Source organism: Piliocolobus tephrosceles, chromosome 15 (genome assembly GCF_002776525.5).
Source record: "Piliocolobus tephrosceles isolate RC106 chromosome 15, ASM277652v3, whole genome shotgun sequence".
NCBI classification, from domain to species: Eukaryota; Metazoa; Chordata; class Mammalia; order Primates; family Cercopithecidae; genus Piliocolobus; species Piliocolobus tephrosceles.
In genome coordinates, this window is record NC_045448.1 from 44,061,123 (window position 1) to 44,086,355 (window position 25,233).

The 25,233-nt window shown below is 38.4% G+C and overlaps 1 protein-coding gene across 1 annotated transcript in view; it reads right to left on the minus strand.

Annotated features, from left to right (window-relative positions):
- The window catches only part of LRPPRC (leucine rich pentatricopeptide repeat containing), a 123,665-nt gene that overhangs the window by 18,428 nt on the left and 80,004 nt on the right, over positions 1 to 25,233 (minus strand). The window contains exons 26-31 of the mRNA XM_026456105.1: positions 24,406 to 24,474; positions 23,582 to 23,672; positions 15,880 to 16,022; positions 15,640 to 15,760; positions 9,764 to 9,890; positions 2,927 to 3,015 (exon numbers count right to left, since the gene is read on the minus strand). Of these exons, the coding sequence (XP_026311890.1) occupies positions 2,927 to 3,015; positions 9,764 to 9,890; positions 15,640 to 15,760; positions 15,880 to 16,022; positions 23,582 to 23,672; positions 24,406 to 24,474 (640 nt within the window). The remainder of the gene's footprint in view (positions 1 to 2,926; positions 3,016 to 9,763; positions 9,891 to 15,639; positions 15,761 to 15,879; positions 16,023 to 23,581; positions 23,673 to 24,405; positions 24,475 to 25,233) is intronic.

Sequence of the window (25,233 nt, forward strand, 5' to 3'; positions counted from 1 at the left end):
GGTGGTCATACACAGATAATTATAATAATAGTTTTATTAACCAAGAATATTGTCAGCTAGGGAGGATCTTCCCACAGTACATTAAAACAATAATAACAAAAATAAGATTAATGATGGTGATGACTGTAACTCAAACTTATTGAGCATTTGCTACATACCAGGCACAGCAGTTTAAACAGCTACTCTCACAACTACCCTTCCGAGACAAGTACCAATTTTACAGATGAGACACCTGGGCACAGAGATTAGTTTGCCCAAGGTAAAGTCATATGTTTAGACAACACTCGAAGATTCCAACGATCCCAGAGCTTCCATCTATGAGTGCGTGTGTGCACGAGACAGCAGAAGGGTGGGGAGAACAGACCAATTCTCGTCTGTCCAAAGATAGCACAGGACCTTGTGACCTAAATCCTATTCTCATATAAGGCTTGCCTTCTGTAGAGTTAATGACTTCAGGGACACCAAAAATGTTACCTATCCACATCCCTCACCCCAGGTCCTTTCCCACTGTCACCTAATTCCAACATTTACACAATTACTCACTAGTGATACTGATTACACTGTATAAGTGCCACGTATCAGCTATTAATATTCACCAATGGTAAAATTTAATTGGCTTTACTTTTTCTTCCTACTTTAGATGGGGTTGAGAAAAAGAAACCTAAAAGAGAGAAAGGCAGAAGAATGGAAGGGGACTTTGGAAAATCAAGAGCTCTCATCAGCCATGGAGCAAAATAAGTGCAAACCCCACTCCTGTTCTCACTGATGATCATTTTACTCCAAGAACAGGTTTGTGGTGATATGCTCAGGAAGGGGGTGGGGTGGGGGTGGAAGAGGTAGTGCAGCAACAGTGGGCTCAAGGCTCCTGCTCTCAGGCAACCTCCAGTTGAGCTGAACAGCTCAGAAGAGTAGATGATAAATTATACCATGTCCTTTCCTGTAGCTTACACAGGGCGCCTAACATAAAAATAAAGGGTACCAATCAAGCTGAAGAAATTTGGGTCAGGTTCAGCTGAAAAATGAACCTCTGAAATTAGAAAAGTGTTTTGTTCTTATCTCCATGTCTACAGAAACAAAAGCTATTTATGACAATGAGCTTATTTATATGGCGAGCAAGTTTAACTTTTCATTGTTTTAAAACTGTTTATCATTTTGTTACATAAAATACTAACGGACATAAAGTGATTTTTGGGGGGCCGGGCGAAGGGGTTCGCTCTTGCCCAGGCTGAGTGCAGTGGCACCATCATGGCTCATGGCAGCCTCAACCTCCTGGGCTTAAACGATTCTCCCACCTCTGCCTCCTAAGTAGCTGGAACTACAGGCGCATACCACCATGCCTGGCTATTTAAAAAATTTTTGTAGAGACCAGGTCTTGCTACATTGCCCAGGCTGGTCTTAAACTCTTGGACTCAAGCAATCCTCCTGCCACGGCCTCCCAAAATGCTGGGATTACAGGTGTGAGCCACTGCGCCTAGCCACAAAAATCTGGGCACAAAAAGTGTTTTCTATTCACTTACATATTCAGTACTAATCAATTAGGAAGACAGCTAAAGACCAGTACATTTAGGTATTATAAGCAACATTAAAGTTGAACAATTAAACAACAACTTCCTCTCAAGGATGTGAAATTATGTGATAAACATGCAGGACGGGCACGGTGGCTCATGCCTGTAATCCCAGCACTTTGGGAGGCCAAGGCGGGAGAATCATTTGAAGTCAGGAGTTGGAGACCAGCCTGGCCAACATGGTGAAACCCCGTCTCTACTGAAAATACAAAAATTAGCTGGGCAGGGTGGCAGGCGCCTGTAATCCCAGCTACTCAGGAGGCTGAGGTGGGAGAATCGCTTGAATCCAGGAGGAGGAGGTTGCAGTGAGCCAGAGCCATCCCACCACTGTACTCTAGCCTGGGCAATGGAATGAGACCCTATCTCAAAAAAAAACCAAAAACACCAAAAAAACAAAAACAAAACCCTAAAACAAAACCAAACCAAAACATGCAATGAGGAATAATACCATTATTACAGAGAGAGGAAGCAACGAGGTTACACTTCCAGAGCTTTTTCAACCTTCCTTAGAGATCTCCTAAGTGGGTTTTGTTGTACTGGCAAAACTGCAGTATCACTGCATTCACTCAAATTCAAATGTAAATCTTAAAGTGGAAAGTTACTTACCTAAATTTAAGAGATTCATCATAGTCCCCCTTGGGAGATCATTCATAAGACCTCCACATTCAATTTCATCCCCTTGAAAACTCTTAAACAGCCTCTACCAAACCAATGGCCCCCACCCCAATCCTCCCCAAAGTCATGTCCACATCTTTCAGGTGTCATTCTCTTAACATTAATCTGAAAACTCTAAACTTCAAACAAACATTGTATTTTATTGCTGTTGGTGTTATGAACTATTTAAAAAGTATTAGATTAAGTTTTAAAAATCAATATTATAATCATTTGGTGCACAATCCCACATATTTAACACTCAATTTAACTCATTTGCTATCTCACACACAACCAACACAATATGCAAGAAACAACTGCTGGGAATTGTTTCAGATGCTCTAAAGTATGTTAATTTCCAAAGCAAAATGACTTGTGCTGTGAATTTTAACGCATTTGAAAGCCTGTACTTTCTCTCGTTCTGGAACACAAATTTTGCATGTCTGAAGAGCTGTGATTCATCTTAAGAAAACCCATCTTGTGTTAAATGGAATGGAAACTGGACTAAGTGGTCAAATGACAAGTACATTCATATTCAAGCTGTATTATAAATGCATGTACAGTAATTTACGTCTCTCAGCTACCACAAAAGGCTCTTGATAAGCAGGTAATTTGCTAAATGGACTCCTTTATCCAAGTATTCGAAGGGCGTTACAAGAAAAATCTGCAGAGGCATTAATGTGACGTAAAGGTCAAGCATTGTGACATACCTTTCAAATAATCCCGCCTAACTTGCGTTATGATGAGGAGGCTGTTGGCAGCATCGTTCAGTGTGAAGCCCTTGATGTGGGTCTCCGCGCTAAAAGAAGCAGACATTTAGAAAGGAATTACTGACATGCTTCTGATACGATAATAAATGGTTGAGCACCAAGGTGAAATTATAAAAACTACTGTTCGTATGTTAAAAATATTGCTGCAAAATATCGACCTGGAGACAGCTTTTGTGTTATCCTGTCAATGGTTATAGAAGGATAATTTTTTTTTGCATTCTGACAGATGACAAAGTTGGAAATGAGCAACAAAAGAAACAAAGTACAAGATTTTTTTTAAACAATCGGTTCAGATTCTTGAATGCTGACATATTAGATGACTAAAATAACTGCGTGCCCCGCATTGTTCTGCCGTATCCTAAGCTGGATACTTTTTTTTTCTACATTCACAGTAATTATAAAATGTAAAACTCTTCTTCCAGAAACAAAAATGAAGATTTATTTTCAGCACTGTACATTTTAAACATCAACTAAAGCAGATTACTAACACTGTATCATTTGGTCAATTAATTTTCAAATTTCTGCCATCTAGATTCATACAGTTTTTGAAGCTGAACATACTACAGAACTCAAACTACTGGTACTTTAAAATTAAAAATTTCACACAACCATCTTGCCTTAGCCTTAAGTTTGAAACGAAACACCAACTTTTAAAACTCAAGAGCAAAAAATCACTTGACTTTTCAATAAAACCTACAGGATTAAAAAAAGCAAAATGAAACAGCAAAAACAAACAGGAAACCCCAAAACCTAGCTGGAGATTTCTGTTTGCTACACTGTTTGCGCATCTCCTGTAATGAAATTTCGGCATCCTTAATGCTCCCAGAGTTCATCTCTGGATTAGAAAATCTAAACAGGTCAAAAGGAACAAAAGCAATTGCTGCCATTTGCCTTATCGAGCTCAGTGATGACCTTGCTGCCAACAACAGCATGCCCTGCCAACATGGACATATAAGCTGGGCAGATTGCAACGAAAGCGGGGTCACTGCTAAATTATTCTCATTCCAAGAAAATCCTCCAGAGATACTCCGACATGCCCATCCTCTCAGTCACTTTCAGCCTCTAAGGTCCACCCCTACAGTCCCTGGACACAGGATTTTCTTATTCCTCCGACCAATCCTCTTAATCCCACCAAAGCACCCATTGCTCAGTTTGACTTTTCTCCTTTGTCCCATCTGTCAAAGCTCTTAAGTCAACAACTCATGCATGAGACTACGAATTGCACAAAGGATTTACTTTCTCAATCTTTAGCATGATTAAATAAAAATTAGACACTATTAAAAGCTCACTTCTAATATTATTACATGTATTATACCGTATTAACTTAAAAATATTCACCTACAATCCATTAAAACCACAAGGTAACAAAACTTCTCTTTTAACTGACACTAAGTATGAACTACAAACCTTTCAAAAACCTCAAAGCCTATAACGTTCTTTTTCAATAAACTCTTCCTGTCTCAAGCTGCCTGCTCATTACAAATATGAAAGTGGAGATAAATAGCAGGAAGAAGAAACCCCAGATCTATTCTATAATAATATATCCTACATATGTAGAAACTGATCAATTACAACCAAAACAGATTCCAAAGTGGCAGAAAGAGAAAAATTTTAAAAAGTTGCGGGTAGAGATCTTTGCATTGGAAACATTTATACGATATAATAAAAGACATTAACTTTTGACTCCTAATTTTGATCTTTCCTTCTGGAAAAAACTGAGTCCAGAGCTGTCAAATCAAACTTCCTGTGATGATGGGAATATTCTTTACTGGTATTGTGCAACAACACGGTTAGCCACTAGCCACACGGCTACTCTGATGAAGAAACAGAAATCTTAATTACATTTTAACTAATTTAAATTTAAGCAGTTACACAGGACTAGTGGTTACTGAACTGGATAGCAGAGAATTCCAGACATTTTATTTTTAGAACTGTCAAAATGAAGGGAAAAAAATTACAGGGGAAAAAGAGTACCCCTATTTCAATTTACAATCAACTGCAAAAATTAAACTATCTTAACCGAAGAAGATAGTATTATAGGGAAACTTTCACATTGGACATTTCAAATTTAAGAGTTTTGTTGCCTTATGGTTTTAATGGATTTTAGGTAACATTTTTAAGTAAATATGGTATAATACATGTAATACAGGCATGAGAAGTGAGCTTATGCACAAAGGACATTAGTTGGTGATTATATTATTTAGGATAACAAAAACTGGCCACTTCATTAAAAATCATCAGTGACAGATATAGCATTATTTCCGAACAGAATGATACAGGAAGCCAAGAGGAACGAGAGAAAATCAAGGTCTACTCTCAAAAGATAAAGTAGGGTTGTTGTTACATGACTCCTAAATTCCCTAAGAATATGGTTTAATGTTAGCAGAGATTTAAAACAAGAGTTTATATCCCTTACTGCTCTTTGAATTAAGTGGTTTCCCTCCCTTGAAAATAATTTACTACAGATAAATTGATCGCCCAAAGTGCTGGGATTATAGCCGTGAGCCACTGAGCCACCGAGCCACCATGCTCCACCAAAACCATGGCTCTTAAGGTTGACCAAGTGACATTACATAGAAAACTGTAACAACAGATAGCTATGGATCCAGAGTAAGACTGCCCAAATAATACTAGAGCTGTACTGCCATTTGCTACAGTAGCTCATTTGGCCACCATATTATAATAAAGTTGCTTATAAAAAAGCAACAGTTGTTTTTCACTCTGATCACTGACACAGAATGGGAATGGAAAGAGAGGACCTAGTTGGCAATAAACAGGAACTGAACCCACAAAATATCTCTTGAAATACCTCAAGTAACATAGTTGGATAAATAGTAACTTAAACTTTCACTTCTGAATTTCCACTCCAGCATTATTTTTTAAAGTACTCAACAATTTAAGCCATGAAACAATTCTACATACTCAGATATAACATTTTATTGGTTCAAGGGAGAGGACATGCATCCAAAGCCCAGACTGACTTCAGGCTTTGGATCTTGGGTTCTCTTGGGTGCATACAGATGCATGGGGGAGGGCAACTCCCAAATAACTCTGGTAGATAACACAGCTAAAAGAAAAGTCTCACTTGTATATCAAACTAAGAAGCAGAGCATGATGGCGGATGCCAAGGACTGGGAGGAGGGGAAATGAGGAGACAATGGTTAAAGTACAGTTTCAGTTATGGAAGATAAGTAAGTTCTGGAGCTCTATACAGCTTACTGTCAACAGCTAACAATACTGTATTTATACTGAAAATTGCTAAGAGGAAAGATCACAAGTATGTTCTCTCACACACAAAACTCAATTAATAATAATAATAATATTGAGGGTGGGAAGAAACTCTGGAAGGGGAAGGATATGTTTGTGACCTTGAAGTGGGCAATGGTTCCAAGGGTGTATCCCCTAACTCACTGAGATAGATACATTAAATATATATATTTTTACATGTCAATCATACCTCATGAAGCCTTCATGAAGATCTAGAGAAGAAGGGAAGAAGATAAACCTTGGCAATCATTAAAAAATCAGGAAATAATAGGTGCTGGAGAGGATGTGGAGAAATAGGAACACTCTTACACTGTTGGTGGGACTATAAACTAGCTCAACCACTGTGGAAAACAGTGTGGCGATTCCGCAAGGATCTAGAACTAGAAATACCATTTGACCAGCCATCCCATTATTGGGGATATACCTAAGGATTATAAGTCATGCTGCTATAAAGACACATACGCATGTATGTTTACTGCGGCACTATTCACAATAGCAAAGACTTGGAATCAACCCAAATGTCCATCGGTGACAGACTGGATTAAGAAAATGTGGCACATACACACCATGGAATACTATGCAGCCATAAAAAAGGATGAGTTCATGTCCTTTGTAGGGACATGGATGCAGCTGAAAACCATCATTCTCAGCAAACTATTGCAAGAACAGAAAACCAAATACCGCATGTTCTCACTCATAGGTGGGAATTGAACAATGAGATCACTTGAACAAAGGAAGGGTAACATCACACACCGGGTCCTGTTGTGGGGAGCGGGGAGGGATAGCATTAGGAGATATACCTAATGTAAATGACAAGTTAATGGGTGCAGCACACCAACATGGCTCATGTATATATATGCAACAAACCTGCACATTATGCACATGTACCCTAGAACTTAAATGAAAAGGAAAAAAAAAAAAAGATAAACCTGTGTTTCATGGGTTGTAAATTTAAGGCAAATAGAGGTCATGCTTACAACTATCTTCCAGGTCGGCAGTTTCAACCTTGGTAGATCAAGATCCATGGGAGAACTATAGTAAGAAATGATGTTTTACATGACAACCCAATCCACAGATACATACACACACACATAACTGAAAGCAACTTTTCATGAAATATTATCTTTACTACAGAAGTACTTTGAAATAGTCTATACTATTTCATTAATACAATGTCGGTTCTGTCCCACTTAATAGATGTCATGACCCACTAATTGGCTGCAACTGCCGTTTTGAAACTACTCTAGACCAGTGGTCTTCAATGAGCAGCATGCACACTGTATGAACACTCTAGGGTGAGGCAAGAAAACCTTTACATCTCTCTCTCCCTTTTTTTTTGAGACAGAGTCTTGCTCTTTCACCTAGGCTGGAGTGCAGTGGCGCGATCTTGGGCTCACTGCAACCTCTGCCACCCAGGTTCAAGTGATTCTCCTGCCTCAGCTTCCAGAGTGGCTTGGATTACAGGTGTCCACCACCACACCAGGCTAATTTTTATATTTTTAGTAGAGACAGGGTTTTACCATGTTGGCCCAGGCTGGTCTCGAACTCCTGACCTCAAGTGATCCTTTCAGCCTTAGCCTCCCAAAGTGCTGGGATTACAGGTATGAGCCAACGTGCCTGGGCTTAAATCTCTTTTTAAAAATTTCATCTTACGAAGATTTTCTATTTTGAGTATGTTTTATAATATAGTTACATGTGATATATCAAGTACAATTTGTTATTAATCATATGCGATCAAAATGTTTAAGACATGATTCTTCAATCACCTGGGGTATGGAGTAAAATGTACATTCTCAGACCCCACACCAAATTGGCTGAATCAGAATCTTTGTGGTGAGCTGTGAGGAATCTGTTTATGCTACCAGAATAAGGATCACTGTTCTAGAACAAACCCAATGAAAATGAAAAAGAAAAAAAAAAAAAAATTAAAACCTGTACTTTTGGGAAGTATTTCAGAGGTCTTCATGACCAAACTCAAAATCTAATTTTTTTTTAAGTTTTCTGTCTTTGCTTCTATCTCATCACTTAGTCATACTTAATTCTCAACACAAAATGTTTCTCTTTTTTCTGGCTCTCCTTCATTATCATGGAAAGGGTTGGCATGGAGAGTTTCATAATTTTCTGAGGAAAGTAATTTTAGATGATCCACACCCTTGACCTAGTGGTTACAGATGACAGGATACTGCTCAATGTCAGATTTTCCAAGTCACTAATTAAGGGTATATCGAGTGTTCTAGATATATATATATATATATATAATTTGATTAGGAATTGAGAAAACACACAAATGACACACAGAGTACATTGAAAACCCGACAGTCCTAGTGCAACTGTCTTGTATCAAGACATACAGATGATGATTCAAGACCACACACACACACACACACACACACACACACACACATAGACAAGTACAGTCATACAGAACACGTTTTTCAATACTAAAACACAGACAGTAAATACGGCCTATGATGCATAACTTTAGCAACACTAGGACACTGCCAGGTTTTCTTGTGATGTGAAAGGATGGCAGGCATCCATTTTCTCCTTGGGATTCTAATATTCTAAAAGTGTTGTGGACTTAAAAATTTTTTCAGATTATTCCTTTTCTTTTCTTCTTCTCTTTTTTGAGACAGGGTCTCGCTTTGTCACCCAGGCTGGAGTGCAGTGGCGCAATCTCAGCTCACTGCAACCTCCACCTCCTGGGTTCAAGTGATACTCCTGCCTCAGCCTCTTGAGTAGCTGGGATTACAGGCACACGACACCATGCCCGGCTAATTTTTGTATTTTTAGTAGACACGGGGTTTCACCATGTTGGTCAGGCTGGTCTCAAACTCCTGACCTCAGGTGATCCACCCACCTCGGCCTCCCGAACTTGTGGGATTACGGACATGAGCCACCTCGCCCAGATTATTTTTCTTTTTAATCAAAAAACACGAAAGGAGGGGGAAACACAAATAAAATGAGTTCAGTACCTATGTTTTTTCTACTTCACGCTACCTTCTTCAACACCTAGAATAAATCTTTAGTATTAAGTAATATTATCATACACTCATCATACAGAAGAAAAACTAATGATCAGAGATGGCAGGTATTTTCCCAAGGTCACAGAACTTTCAAGTAAGATTCAAATCTTAGTCTAAGTTCAAAGTCCATGGTGTCTTTGTTTTCTCAGGCTACTCCCCCCACAAAAAGTACATGGATTTAGTTGCTGAACAAGAAACAGAATATAATAAAATTACTTTTCTGTGCATGGATATCTTAAATGAATCGTGATGGAACATTAAGCAAAATGTACTACATTATGTATGGCCAGTAAAGGTTTTTTTTTTTTTTTTTTTTTAAGGTGAAAAAACCCTGATAAAATTAGTTAACCATTTCATATGATTTTTATGGGCAGCTGAGGCCAATCAAGCAATTACACTACACAGCACATTATTATTATTATTGGCTAATGGTAGCCAATATTCTTTTTTAAACAAGAGGTTTAATAAGTGGACTAATACTTACAATGCTTTCACTTCCACTGCTTGTGTAAAACACTCTTTTGACAGCAGTAATTTAATGAGATCACTGTAGGTTTCAGCATTAAATACAACGTTTTGCTGTTTTGCTTTCAGGAAAATATCATATGCCCCTATGAGAGAAAACAGACAAAAAATAAATAAGATGACATTATTCTGAAATGCCAAAAGGATGGAAAAAATCCTGAAACAAAGACCTAAACCCAAATATTTCTGCTTTTTAATACCAACCCACTGTTACCCTCTATAGAGAGACACACTGACATAATTCTTCAAATATTTTAAAGACAAAGCTACAGTTTTGGAAATTACAACTTAATCTGAATGGATGGTGCCTGAAGGGGTTTCCTCTTAAAATTATTTCTCATACCAGCTTTCTTAAGTTGATAAATTATTTTCTTTCTAATAAAAATGAGAAACAGCTCTTCTGAATTTATGAAAAGATGATACTAGTTTCAAAATAAATCGCAAAATGTGTGTTAAAGTCCAAATAAACCAGAGGTATAATTTAGATTGAGGGGAGCAAAAGATTCATTTTAAAGCAATCTTTAATCTATAAGTGGGTGGTTACAATGGTTAACATTTCAGCACAATAGCACTAAAGAGAATATAGCCTATAATTCTAAAATTAGGAGATCACATTATTTGGCTACGACAGGACTTATACAAAAACATACAATTTTCAAATATACAGATATCTAACAAGTAAACTAAGCAACATTTGTTTGACTGATTAACAGTTTTATTTCACTTGTTCACAATAACTGTCAGTGAATGAAAAGATGTTACCAAAAGAGAAGTAACTATACTTTTCAGTCACTTACTTTTCTGAAATAAAATTGCCTGGCTATAAACAGCCAACTGAAACTACAATCTACTCCCTTCTGTGTATAAACAAATCACAATAAAGATGGGGCATAACTGAACTATCACGTATGGCCTACGTGATAGTTCTACGAATATAGGGCTCAATGTAAGGAAATATAAAACTTCTAATTAAGATGAACATGATATTATTTTAATGTTCAGAAGAACATTTTAAGCTACTTTAGAAGTTTCTGAACGTGCAAAAATTGCTATGCTTCTATGTATGAGTTAGGGGATGTGTGCATTAGCCCCTTAATTAAACTTAAGTGGCACTGTCAAAGAAATATTTATCCCTTTAAGCTAAATTTGGAGAAAAAAATATGACAACATTTATATTTGCATCTTAACTAAGGAGAACAGTTTGGGCAAGTGAAAGTAACAATGGCACAAGTTTATCACATTTCAAGTAAGTCTTCCATAGAACAGTCCCTGTTAGTCATTAAATTTCCAAGTGCCTTACACTAGATTTCTATGGTTGTGAACAACTGTATATTCCAGGACACTGGCAAAAAACGGAAAATAAAAACACGCTAATACGCAAGAAGAAACTCCACTATCATTTCCATCAGATACCTAGTGTATTCGGTGTATTTCACTTTTCTGAAATGGGAGAAAATGACATATCTTCATTCGAGTACCAGTATCAATGCATCACAAATTTAAGAATGTCTTTTTTTTTTTGAGACGGAGTCTCGCTCTGTCGCCCAGGATGGAGCGCAGTGGCCAGATCTCAGCTCACTGCAAGCTCCGCCTCCCGGGTTTACGCCATTCTCCTGCCTCAGCCTCCCGAGTAGCTGGGACTACAGGCGCCACCTCGTCCGGCTATTTTTTTGTATTTTTTAGTAGAGACGGGGTTTCACCGTGTTAGCCAGGATGGTCTTGATCTTCTGACCTCGTGATCCGCCCGTCTCGGCCTCCCAAAGTGCTGGGATTACAGGCTTGAGCCACCACGCCCGGCCAAGAATGTCTTATTTACTTATTAAAGTCACAGAACAGCTCTGCTAAATAAAATATTTAAACCATGACACACAATAAGATGACTGCAATAAAATCTGCCACTCAATACCCAATGCTTTTTAGGGGGCTAAAAACTTAAGATGCAATAAAATTATTGTCAACTTCCTCACAATCATACATAATATTTCACTCATTTGGAAACTCTTGTTGTTTTCTAAAATTGTGGTCTTCACATTAACTTGGTGTGGCTGTGTATATTAGTCCCTATTAGGTTTTTTTTTAATTAGCATTTTACTATACCAAACCCATTCACCACACGTTTGTTTCTGATGTGACAATCACGATACACCTTTAAGTAGACTGAACTACCAGAAAAGTGTTAATGTAAGCATTCAATTTTCAAAGCATTCACATTTCACTAAACATTTGAATCCTGAGATTATGGCCGGGCACAGTGGCTCACACCTGTAATGCCAGCATTTTGGGAGGCCAAGGTAGGAGGATCACTTGAGGTAAGGAGTTTGAGACCAGCCTGGACAACATGGTGAAACCCGGTCTATACCAAAAATACAAAAACTAGCTGGGGGGCACCTGTAATCCCAGCTACTTGGGAGGCTGAGGCTGGAGAATCGCTTGAACCCAGGAGGCAGAGGTTGCAGTGTGCTGAGATTGCACTACTGCACTCTATCCTGGGTGACAGACCAACATTCTACCCCCTGCCCCCCCCAAAGAAAGAATTAACAGGATGAAACCAATTAGATAAATGAAAATTCCAGCATAGAGGTAGCTCTACATTTATAATACGCACTGCATTGTATTTAATCATTTAGTTAACTACTTAAATGTTTTCACTTAAACTTTACACTAACTATTCATTTTAGTCGAAACAAAGCTTCACCAGAGGATGGGCTTGGTGGTGGCTCACGCCTATAATTCCAGCACTCTGGGAGGCTAGATGGGCGGATCACTTGAGGTAAGGAGTTTGAGACTAGCCTGGCCAACATGGTGAATCCCCATCTCTACTAAAAATACGAAAAAAAGAAAAGAAAAAAAAAAAGCCGGACATAGTGGCGGGTGCCTATAATCCCAGCTACTTGAGAGGCTGAGGCAGGAGAATCACTTGAGCCTGGAAGGCAGAGGTTGAGCCACTGCATTCCAGCCTGGGCAACAGAGTGAGACTCTGTCTCACAAAACAAACAAACAAACAAACAAACAAAAACACTTCACCAGAACATTTACACAGTGTTGATCAAGCTTAATCTCATACTTCACTTTCAAAGATGCATAGCATGTACTCAATGATATATAGACTGAATAGACTGGTGTGCACCTGTAGTCCCAGCTACCTGGGAGGCTGAGACAGGAGAATCACTGGAACCCGGGAGGCGGAGCTTGCAGTGAGCCGAGAATGCACCACTGCTCTCCAGCCTGGGTGACAGAGCAAGACTCCGTCTCAAAAAGAAAAGAAAATGACTCAGAATAAATAAAAAGTTATACTATAGAGGTAAGTGAGGAGGCCTAAGAACTTAGCTTATTTTTACTTCATACATTTTACATCAGTGCCACCAAATTTCTTTTTTTCTTTTTGAGATAGGGTCTCACTCAATCACCCAGGTGCAATCATGGCTCAATGCAGCTTCAACCTCCTGGGCTCAGCTGATCCTCTCACCTCAACCTCCTGAGTAGCTGGGACTATAGGCTTGTGCCACCAAGCCAGGCTAATCTGTGTATTTTCTGGAGAGATGGGATACCACCAAGTTGCGTAGGCAGGTCTCAAACTCCTGGGCTCAAGTGATCTGCCCACGTTGGCCTCCCAAGCCTGCAAGCCTAGTCAAGCCTTCTAGTTAAGTTAGGAAATGAAGAAGTTCCATAAATGTCTACATTGATTCCTTTCTAATAAACAAACCTCAAAACTATCAATAGTAAAATTAAAAAAAAGAATTCTGTTGTATTTATTTCCTTAATGGTAAACTATCATAAACCTTCCTTGAAATCCACCCTAAAACTGAAGGAATCATTCTATGGAAAGCTAGAAGGAAAATAAATTAATAAAAGTAGAGAAAATATGAGTAATATATGCTTCTGGAACAGTACAAGAAGTCTAAGTGAAAATATAAAATTCAACTTGCAAGCTCCTATCAGAGGATTAAAGATGGTCATACAAAATTTAAAGCAGGCATTAAGAGAGGTGAAGATGTCTTCAGGAAAACTTAATGCTAGAGAAAGGGAAGAAAGTCAAGAAGCAGACCTCTAACCTCGAGATACTGCTGGATCACGTCAATATACACTAGTAATTAGTGCCTTAATCATTTTTTGCTTTCAAGTAAGTTATAATATTTGCCACAATGCTATTTTCAAAACAATATTTTTAATAAAAATGTATGCCAACAATGGCATTTATTATGAAAAATTTCAAATGTACAGAAAAGTATGAAGAACAGTACAGGTTGGGGGTGGTGGCTAATACCAGTAATCCCAGCACTTTGTGAGGCCGAGGTGGGAGGACCACTTGAGCTCAGGAGTTTAAGACTAGCCCGGGCAACAAAGCAAGACCTTGTCACTACAAAAGTTGGCTGAGTGTGGTGGTGTGTGCCTATGGTCCCAGCTACTTGGGAAGCTGAGGTAGGAGAACTGCTTGAGCCCAGGAGGTGGGGGCTGCAATGAACCATGATTGCACCACTGCACTCCAGCCTGGGTGACAGAGCGAGACCTGTCTCCAGAAAAAAAAAAAAAAGAATAGTATAATGAACCTCACCTTCCATATATCCATCACTTATATCTAACAATTAACGTTTTACCAGATTTATTTTTTTTCTTGAGACGGAGTCTCACTCTGTCGCTAGGCTGGAGTGCAGTGGTTGGCTCACTGCAACCTCCCTCTCCCAGGTTCAGGCGATTCTCCTGCCTCAGCGTCCAAAGTAGCTGGGACTACAGGCATGCGCCAACACGCCCGGCTAATTTTTGTATTTCTAGTAGAGATGGGGTTTCACCATGTTGGCCAGGATGGTCTCGATCTCTTGACCTTGTGATCTGCCCACCTCGGCCTCCCAAAGTGCTGGGATTACAGGCGTGAGCCACCATGCCCGGCCTGCTTTGTTTTTCATAGCTTAAGCATTTTAAAATAAATTATAGAAATCTTGACTTTTTTCATCCCTCAGTAACTCATATGGATCTCAAAATTTCAGAACATTTTCCTATAAGTAAATCATAATACCATTATCACATTTAATAAAAAATAAGTAATTCCGGCTGGGTACGGTGGCTCACGCCTGTAATTCCAGCACTTTAGGAGGCCCAGGCAGGCAGATCACGAGGTCAGGAGATCGAGACCATCCTGGCTAACAGGGTGAAGCCTTGTCTCTACTAAAAATACAAAAAATGAGCCGGGCGTGGTGGTGGACACCTGTAGTCCCAGCTACTCAGGAGGCGTGAATCCAGGAGGTGGAGCTTGCAGTGAGCTGAGATCATGTCACTGCATTCCAGCCTGGGTGACAGAGTGAGACTTGTCTCAAAAAAAAATAGTGAGTAATTCCTTAATATTACCTACCATTGGCCGGGCGCGGTGGCTCAAGCCTGTAATTCCAGCACTTTGGGAGGCCGAGATGGGCGGATCACGAGGTCAGGAGATCGAGACCATCCTGGCTAACACGGTGAAACCCCGTCTCTACTAAAAATACAAAAAACTAGCTGGGCGAGGTGGCGGGCGCCTGTAGTCTCAGCTACTCGGGAGGCTGAGGCAGGAGAATGGCGTAAACCCGGGAGGCAGAGCTTGCAGTGAGCTGAGATCCGGCCACTGCACTCCAGTCCGGGCGACAGAGCGAGACTCCGCCTCAAAAAAAAAAAAAAAAAAAAAAAAATTACCTACCATTCAGTCAATAGTTAAATTTTCCCACTTGCCCCAAAATGTTTTCGTTAAAGTATGGAAGGGGACAAGAAATATATAAAATTTAAGTCCTATCTCTAACCTACAGCACTTCCTACACTGCTATTAGAAAGAAGACCCCCCGCTCCCACACCGCCATTCCCATATGTGCTTGCCTTTGCTTTGCTTCAATCGGCAGGCATTCAATATATCTTTCTGGAAACCAGGTTCTGTGGTTGAGTCTGATGAAGAATCCGATGAAGAATTCAGGGAATGTTTTTCATCTTCATACCACAACTTTAAAACAAAATTATTCTGTTAAATAAAAACTGGTGATCTTTTCAGTATAAAAGTAGGCTAATCTATGACCTAATTATACTAACAAAATCTGTTATGATTATGCCAAAAACAATTACCTCAGGTACGTCAAATGGAACTTCCTGGTTACTATCTCTAAGGATTTCCGCTAATAATCTTAATGTCTTCTCACGAGGAATAATATTTTCTTCTTGGATTTTATTCCAGACAGCATCAGCTCTTTGCCAGTCACCATTCATTTCTGTAGAATTTGATTAAGCAGAAATTAATCAACAAATATACTAAAGAGAATTCACAAAAATATTTAGAACTTTTCTTATTTGATGTTGAAGAAAGCATTATTTCAAATGCCGCCCTTTAGGGAAAGGAACCTATGTGACTGTGACCACAAAGTCAAGAAGGGAACTTTTCTCTGTACTTCTGAATTACAAACCAAAAATACCCTACCTATTAAAAAGCAGTAACAAGAAGCCCTCATCACACTTTATTAAACACTTTCAATCATGTTGATTAAAAGTTTGTCTTTTTAATGTTACTGAGAAAGTGCCTACTGCTGAAATCAAAATCAGAAATAGGTAACAACTCAACTATGACCTTTAGCCTTTGCAAAGATCATGGAGACATACATATATACACACACACAGCATATGGCACCATATATACATACATACCATATGTATATATATGTGTACCATATGCAGTATACATATATACGTGATAGTATGCAGTGCATATGATATACATACATCCATGATCTTTGCAAAGGCTACAGAACCGGGCTACACAGCAGAAGGTGTGGGGTGGGCGGGTGAGCAAACATTGCCCGCAGAGCTCCACCTCCTGTCAGATCAGCAGCAGCATTACATTCTTATAGGAGCACAAACCCTGTTGTGAACTGCGCATGTGAGGGATCTAGGTTGTGCGCTCCTTATGAGAATCTAACTAATGCCTGATGATGTGAGGTGGAACAGTTTTATCCCCAAACCATCCCCGTCCCCCACCACAACCTGGTCTATGGAAAAACTGTTTTCCATGAAACCAGTCCCTGGTACCAAAAAGGTTGGAGGCTGCTGCCATATAGTACACAGCTGTGGTGTGTACTAAAATGATTGAAAGTGTGTAATTCTATTTACAAGTGACAAACCTTTTCACTTAGATGAATAGAGAGAATAGTCTATGTTTCTTCTGTCGACATGAAGAGTTTCTATGACCATGTGAGATACATGGAATCTTCTTAGATTTCTTATCTCAGCTGATAATGTTATCAGACTATTACAAGGGGACAGGAAGTCGGCTGGGAAGGAAATAGGCAGATCCCTTCGTATTGAAAAGTCCATTTCCTTTCATGTGGTAATCTAGTCTTTACAAATAGCAAAAACTCCAGAATCAAAACTTTGTTTTTAGAAATTCTCATGGTTGGAAAAGGAAAGATCAAGTCATTTAATATAATAAATTAATTTCTGCTTGTGAAAAACTGGGGCAAGATATGAAAAATGTCACATGACACCAAGTGTAATACAATTATTAAATGCACAGAAAACCTGCTTTAGATGTCTTTTTTTTTTTTTTTAATTTGCCAGTATGTATAAGAAATATCTGGATTGTGTGGGGTCCAGCTCTAGGAAGGAAGGGTTTGTTTTAGAGCACAAATGTTCCAGGCAACATGAATACATTTGTTCCTCAGCATTTTAGAGGAAAAATACTAAAACATGTAGGATTTTCCTAGATTATTCTCCCCAAAACCAAAAAGTTAAGTTTTTTGATAACTAATGACTCCTGAAAGTAAAAAATTCAAAGAACAAAAAAAGCATACTCACTCTTCAAGGGAAATCAGCAATTACAAAAAAAAAATCCTTAAATAATGAGTAGAGAAATTCCCCTGGGTCACACAGACTGAAGCCTAAACTTTCTCTCTCTTTTTTTTTTTTTTGAGATGGAGTCTTGTTCTGTTGCCCAGGCTGGAGTGCAGTGGCCCGATCTCAGCTCACTGCAACCTCTGCCTCCAGGGTTCAAGCGATTCTCCTGCCTCAGCCTCCCAAGTAGCTGGGACTACAGGTGTGTGCCACCATGCCCCGCTAATTTTTGTAGTTTTAGTAGAGACAGGGTTTCACCATGTTGGCCAGGATGGTCTTGAACTCCTGACCTCAAGCAATTCACCTGCCTTGGCCTCCCAAAGTGCTCAGATTACTGGTGTGAGCCACCGTGCCCAGCTGCAGCCTAAACTTTCACACAGACTACACTGCAAGGAGGCCCAGATGGCAGAAATTAACGTAAAGTGCAGAGTGATTTTATACATATACTGATAAAATTAACCCAACTAATATAAAAGCCTTACATTTACAACCAATTTTCAAAACAAAACTCTCATTAGCTAATTACGCTTTTTCTTCATTAAAATGTTGTGTAATATAAAATTCAAGTATTTCAAGTATGTGAAAGTATAAAACTTATTTGATTAAAAAAAAAAAAATCCAAGTCTCTGAATCTTTATTTCATAGAAGGAAAAAAAGTGGAGCACTTCTGTTGACTGCCAAAAGGTCCCTGTGGACTGTGGGAAGATAGGGGAAGGTTTCCAAAAGCTAGACACAGTACTGCTTAGGACCTTTAAAAAGGGATTAATTATTCTGAACAATAAAAACGTGGGTGGATAATCTACAACTCTGTGCCTTTAGGCTGTAAGAATTCTGGGAACATTATTTCCTTTGTTTAAAAAGAGCACAAAATTATATAAAAAGCTTCTACTTTGGGAGGACAAGGATATTACAGAGATGCACCTGTTAAAATAGACTAGTGGACAGGCACAGTGGCTCATGTCTGTAATGCCAGCACTTTGGGAAGCTGAGGTGGGCAGATTAGTTGAGGCCAGGAGTTCAAGACCAGCCTGGCCAAGGTGAAACTCCATCTCTACTAAAAATACAAAAATTAGCCACGTGTGGTGGTGCATGCCTATAATTCCAACTAGTGGTGTGGCTGAGACAGGAGAATCGCTTGAACTTGGGAGGTGGAGGTTGCAGTGAGCCAAGATTGTGCCACTGTACTCCAGCCTGGGTGACAGAGTGAGACCCTGTCTCAAAAAACAAACAACAACAACAAAAAGACTAGCAACTTAAGAAAATATTTCAAAATACAGATGAGAATTAGTATAATACAGCATGAAACAACTCAGTAAATATTTTTCAGAGGGAAAAAATTTCCTGGAATTGTATCTGGATCACAAAATACAAAACAAAGATTTGAAGTAGTCAAGCACATCAGTGTGTCAAAATGTGCAGCTGTGTGTAAACTCTCACAAATGTGCAGAAAGGCTATGCTTTTTTTTCATAATATCCTTTGTGTGTTTAAAATCCTACTGAGACAATAATGTTATTCAAATAATCTAACAGCCACAAACTTGAGTTGAGACCAAGGAATGGACACTTTGCCTCTATAATCACATCACTTTCCTGGAACTCACAGTTCCCTCCTGAAAGAACAAGAGGACAGACTGTTCTAAATGACCTCTGAGAACCCTTACGTTATAAGACCAAAGATTTCTGACAATATTAGTGAATTTTACAAAAATAGACACAGTTGTGAGGCAACATTTTATGGCTATGGAACCAGGGTATACCAGGTGGCACTTTTCACACGTGTTCTCTATGGTATTAAACTAAGAGATCTCTACTTCAGGGTTTTAATCATAAGGCTGATGGTTTTTACACAATGATATGATGGGGCAATTTCCATATTCCCCATGTCAATTACCTGATTATGGGACCTACGTATCATTCCCCTATAAAATAAGGATTACAGTCTAGGACAGGAATGATGTAACATAAGCCTGGATTGTCTTGTTATGCCTGAAAACAAGACACTAACAAAGACTAATGGGGTGTGTCAGGCAACACAGAATCCAACACAGGAGCCAATGTGAAGGGGTTCCCAATGGCCAAAGACGAGATAATATGAACACTAAAACAAATAAGGACTAAAATAAAACACAAATACATTTTAAGAACCCATAAATTCATTAAAAAAAATCCATCAACTTCAGAGGTTTTAAGGATACCAGCAGTTAAGATGCATATTTTAAAAGGGAGAAAAGGCCGGGAGCGGTGGCTCAAGCCTGTAATCCGAGCACTTTGGGAGGCCGAGACGGGCGGATCATGAGGTCAGGAGATCAAGACCATCCTGGCTAACACGGTGAAACCCTGTCTCTACTAAAAAATACAAAAAACTAGCCGGGCGAGGTGGTGGGCGCCTGTAGTCCCAGCTACCTGGGAGGCTGAGGCAGGAGAATGGCATAAACCCGGGAGGCGGAGCTTCCAGTGAGCTGAGATCCGGCCACTGCACTCCAGCCCAGGTGACAGAGCGAGACTCCGTCTCAAAAAAAAAAAAAAAAAAAAAGGGAGAAAAAGCAAGTATTTTTCTTGTGAATTTATTTCATATTGTTAAGTATAACAAAAAGAAGCCACAGAATACAGTGTAGAAATGTAGAACATGAAACATGTAGAGTATAAAACAATCAAAACAGGACATAAAAGAACCAAAATAATAGGTACATACATAAAAAATATATGGATATAAAGGTAGAGAGAGGGCAATGTACAGAGAAGACATGGAAAGGATGGCCAATTGACAAAGTTACGTCTGAGATAAGAGGTTAGGGGGCGGTGGTGGACACAATGACGTTTTCAGAGTTAGCTAGTATAGTATTATATTGTTTGAATCTTTAGTAATCAGAATATGTTCATTTCACTTGTGTAATAATGGAAGAGGAAAAGGCCACACAATATGAAAAGAAATGTAAATGGCTATACATACTTGAAGAAATACTATATAAATTATTATTGAGATAGAATAAATGCTGAGGTTATACAGACTTTTTAAAAAGATTCAAAGAATTATATTGCAAACTTACAAATGTAAGGCAGCTTGACTCTTGCCTAGACTACTATACAAGCAAACTAATTTCTACTTTCTATCTGTAAAGAAGAAGTGTTCAGAACAGGAAAATGTCATATAGAAATAATAGAAAATTCCTTAAGCAAATGAGGAAGTCATTTCATTCATGTAATTAATGTTTGTTATAGGTGCTAGAAGCTAATTTTCCAAGACTGTCACAATGAAAGCTCAAAATATACTGGAAAGGATAGAAACGAAGTTTGAATAATGACAAAATTTTGTAACAGATCGTGTTATATTGAGTCCACAGAAAATGCAAGCACTTTCATGTTAATAAAAGCTTGTATTTAAACGTATGTAAGACTTATGCAACGCAGTTCCATGGGTGTTGGCTGAGCTACATATCCGTGTTTCGTGCCTGTTTCTGTAGTATAATTTACCACAAAATTAAGTGTGTACAGGTATGTGAAAAGTACTGTTTTAAAATAAACAAAGGAAAGTTGCTTTTCAACAAATATCCAAAAAAAACTACTAATTCAATCTCTTTCAAGGGCTAAAATCGCATCCTAAGAAAGAAATCCACAATGCAAAATACGGATTTTTAAAAAGTATGAGTCCACATTTACTACCAATTCATATCATATGTTCCATTTCAAAGCAACTGAGTCCATATAGCAATATTTAAATAGTGGCACAAGTCTGAAGACAAAATGCAGAAGGGGATAGCTTGCTTCTTCTTCAGAAAGGAAAGGATTAGGGCTATTATAATCAGATTATCTATTTATAACATGGCAGAAGGTAGGTATACAAATGTGGTTAAAAAGTATGTATACTTCTCTATAGGATTCCACTGGCTTCCAGCCTCCTAAGAAGCTAACCACACTCTGCCAACCTTCTCTAACTACTGGCTCAAATACAATGCAAGAATTGGAGACAGGTGTCCAACAGGACAGATAGAGGAAATTAAGGACAAGAAAATAGTATTAAACCTCAAAGACCATATATCCCTAATGGAAATTTTAAGATGAAGCTAAACGTTGTATATTTTTATTGTTTCTTACAAAAAAAAAAGAGGCCGGGCACAGTGGCTCACACCTGTAATCCCAGCACTTTGGAAGGCTGAGGCAGGAAGACTGCTTGAGCTCAGGAGTTCAAGACCATCCTGGGCAACGTAGTGGGACCCTGTCTCCACAAAAAGTAAAAGAAAAAAAAAAATTTTTTTTAGCAGGTTATGGTGGCACATGCCTGTAGTCCCAGCTACTTGAGAGGCTGAAGTGTGAGGATTTCTTGAGCCCAGGAGGTTGAGGCTGCAGTGAGCTCTGATCACACCACTGTACTCTAGCTTGGGTGACCCTGTCTCAAAAACAAAACAAAACTAATAGTGAAAGTTCTTCTGAACAGGAAGAACTTTGTGTGGCTGGCCACCTCTTACCTGGCCCTAGACTACCACATACTTACACTTGTTCTTACCCGCTGCAGTGTTAAGACTTGGTGATGGGGCTGACCCTTTCAGCAGAGCACTACCTTTACACCTGCAGCGCCTACCACAATGTCTAGCACACAGTAAGGGCTTCATAGATTTTTTTTTTTTTTCCTGAATCAAAGTTTATATAGTCTTCTATGAGGACTACTTGAAATAATAAGACACATTTAGACATAGAGTCAGTGTTTCTTTTGAGCGTGGCACATTAGAATTTCATGAAATTGTTCTTTAAAAGGAAGAAAAAGTAGGTAGAGTGGAATGTTAGTGCTCAAGTACAGATTATAATTTGCAATTTGAGGACCAACTGCCTAAAATACAGGTTTTTAATTGTATACATTCAATACCAACCTCAGCATTCTGTATAAAAACTTCATCATCATTCAAGCCAAAGTCTTAAGAATTACACTGTGAAGTGTGTATTTCAATACAACCAAAAACTGGAATGTAAATTTAGCAAGTTTAATTTCATTTACATCATCAAGATGTAAAATAAAGCTTTCAATGGTAATAAATACAAGTTTGAAAAGACAAATAAATCCCCTTATTTGTTTGGTGAAGGGAAATTTGCCAAGAGAAAAGAACAATAAATCTAGATAAATATCCATGAATCAAATAGGGAAAGGTCACTGGCTGTTCTAAGTGTTATTCCTCTCCACTGAAATATCCTAAAAGAAACTGTAAAGCTCCAAATGTGTACACCAGTATAAAAGTACTAGAGCATTGTTTGAAAAGAGAGATCAAAAGTTTCTGAAATGTCAAATACAAAGATTTCAGCCTCAGAAAAGAGTTAAGGATGTAAATGAAGATTAAGGCACAAAAATGAATAACGTAGTATTGTTTTAGAAACGGAAAATGGAAATCTATTCACAAATCCAGTAACAGATGGGCTGAGTAAATTTTAGTACATCTATGTAGTACATTAGTTATTTGTAGGTGATTAAATATAGAAAAATGTTTGTAATATATAACTGAGTCAAAAATATATGACATTTTAAAAACTGTTTAACAATGAGTTTGTATATAGATATGCAAGATATGCATCTTCCTGCAAAAAGAAAAAAATATCTACATACATCAATGTTTTGGTGGTTACATATTTATAAAAGTGACCAATAAATTTACCTGAAGGTTTAAATAAAAAGAACAGAAAGATCATTCTTACCTCAAAAAGTCCTATTAAATTCTGTGGTTCTGAAGGTTTTCGTACTTTCTCATTATTGCAGTAAGAATGTCAGAAATTATGAAGATATACAGTGCCTAGTGCTACAATATAACATTCTGTGATAAAACTCAATCTAGCCTCTACTTGAACCTCTGTTGAATGAAAACTGCCTTCTGACAATCCCTGGAGCTCCTTCAAAACCAAATACTCCTTTCCTGCCACTGCCTTCAACAGAATAAATGAAAACAAGAAGAACAGTTAAATCACTTACTATACAGTTTTAGCAGATTGTAGTACATCTGGTCTCTATCACATTCAAAGAGCTTCTGTGTCAGCTCCACTAATTTTTCCAGAGTTTCAACCTTAAAAGTAAGATTAAGAGATAGATCTACCTTGCTATATATTTTATAGTTAACAAACAGCAGTGGAATAATCTTTCAAATTAACTTTACCAAAGGGCAGTTTAACTTCATTTCAAAAGTTAGTGGGCTGAGCACAACAATGTAAATGAACTTAATGCCACTGAACTGTATACTTATACAGGGTTAAATGATAAATCTTACATTATACTTATTTTAACACGATTTAAAAAAAATCTGGAGTCAAGAACACAACGTGAATAACTAATTCAAAGATATCGGGGTGGGAGAACTCAATGAGAATATCATACACTAACAAAATACTTCTCCCTCCAAATTTTACACTCCTCTTGCCCTGGGGCTTTTACTTGGCATGATGCAAACAGGTACCTGCACCAGAGGAGGGCAAGCAGAAATTCCAGAGCTCTAAGAAGCAACTCCTCCTGCCACTATGGACTAATGAAGGCTTAGTGTATTAGTGCCAAGGACACAAGGTCGGCCTGCTCCAACCAACTAGTTAAAGATAAAATCTTCAGGGCCCAGGTTAACAATTTAGGGTTTCTACTGCACCTCAGGAATAATAAATAAGCCATTGCTTATCTGGCAAACAATCAAGATAAACACTGCTTCCACAATGCCCCATCTCTCGAAATCCCCAAATGTTCACGTGACACAGAGGACCCTTGCCTTTTACTCACAGTTTTAGGTGATTGAGACATCAGAATCAAATACAAACCTGATTATTCGCAATACATTTGTCACAAAACCACTGAAGCCTTGTAGATCGAGCTCTAATCCCTGGAGTCTGTAAAATTAAATAATCACATAACACCCAAGGTAAGGCTTCGGCTGAGTATTATTTTTTTCCTCAAAGACAGTTTCTTTTCTTATGAATTTGCTGCCAAACTTATATACTAAACTTGTATACTAAACTATACATATTATTATACAATGTATATACTAAATTTATACTAAAACTAATACAAAACTAAAATTAACCCCATAGTTATCAAAGACCTTTAAGTAAGATTAGAACAGAGCATAAAACACAACCTATGTTTAACCTGTGCCTAGAAGATGCCAATTATTTCCAAATGCTGCATTGCAGGTCAATGTTCATTCCATGAATCTTTAATTAATAAAACGGTTATACTTTCTTTAGTTCAAAAATATGCGATAAACTAGAAAATGTCAAATAAAACAAATAAAACATGGGTGTGTCAACATCCATATGCATGTGCTCTTTTTTATCAGATTTTTTTATTTTTTGAGACAGAGTCTCAGTCTATTGCCCAGGATGGAGTGCAGTGGCATGATCTCGACTCACTGCAACCTCCGCCTCATGGGTTTAAGCAATTCTCCTGCCTCAGCCTCCCAAGTAGTTAGGATTACAGGTGTGTGCCTGGCTAATTTTTGTATTTTTAGTACAGACGGGGATGCACCATGTTCGCCAGGTTGGTCTCGAACTCCTGGCCTCAAGTGATCTGCCCACCTCAGCCTCCCAAAGTGCTGGGATTACAGGCATGGGCCACTACACCTGACCACATGTGCTCTTTCTCATTTA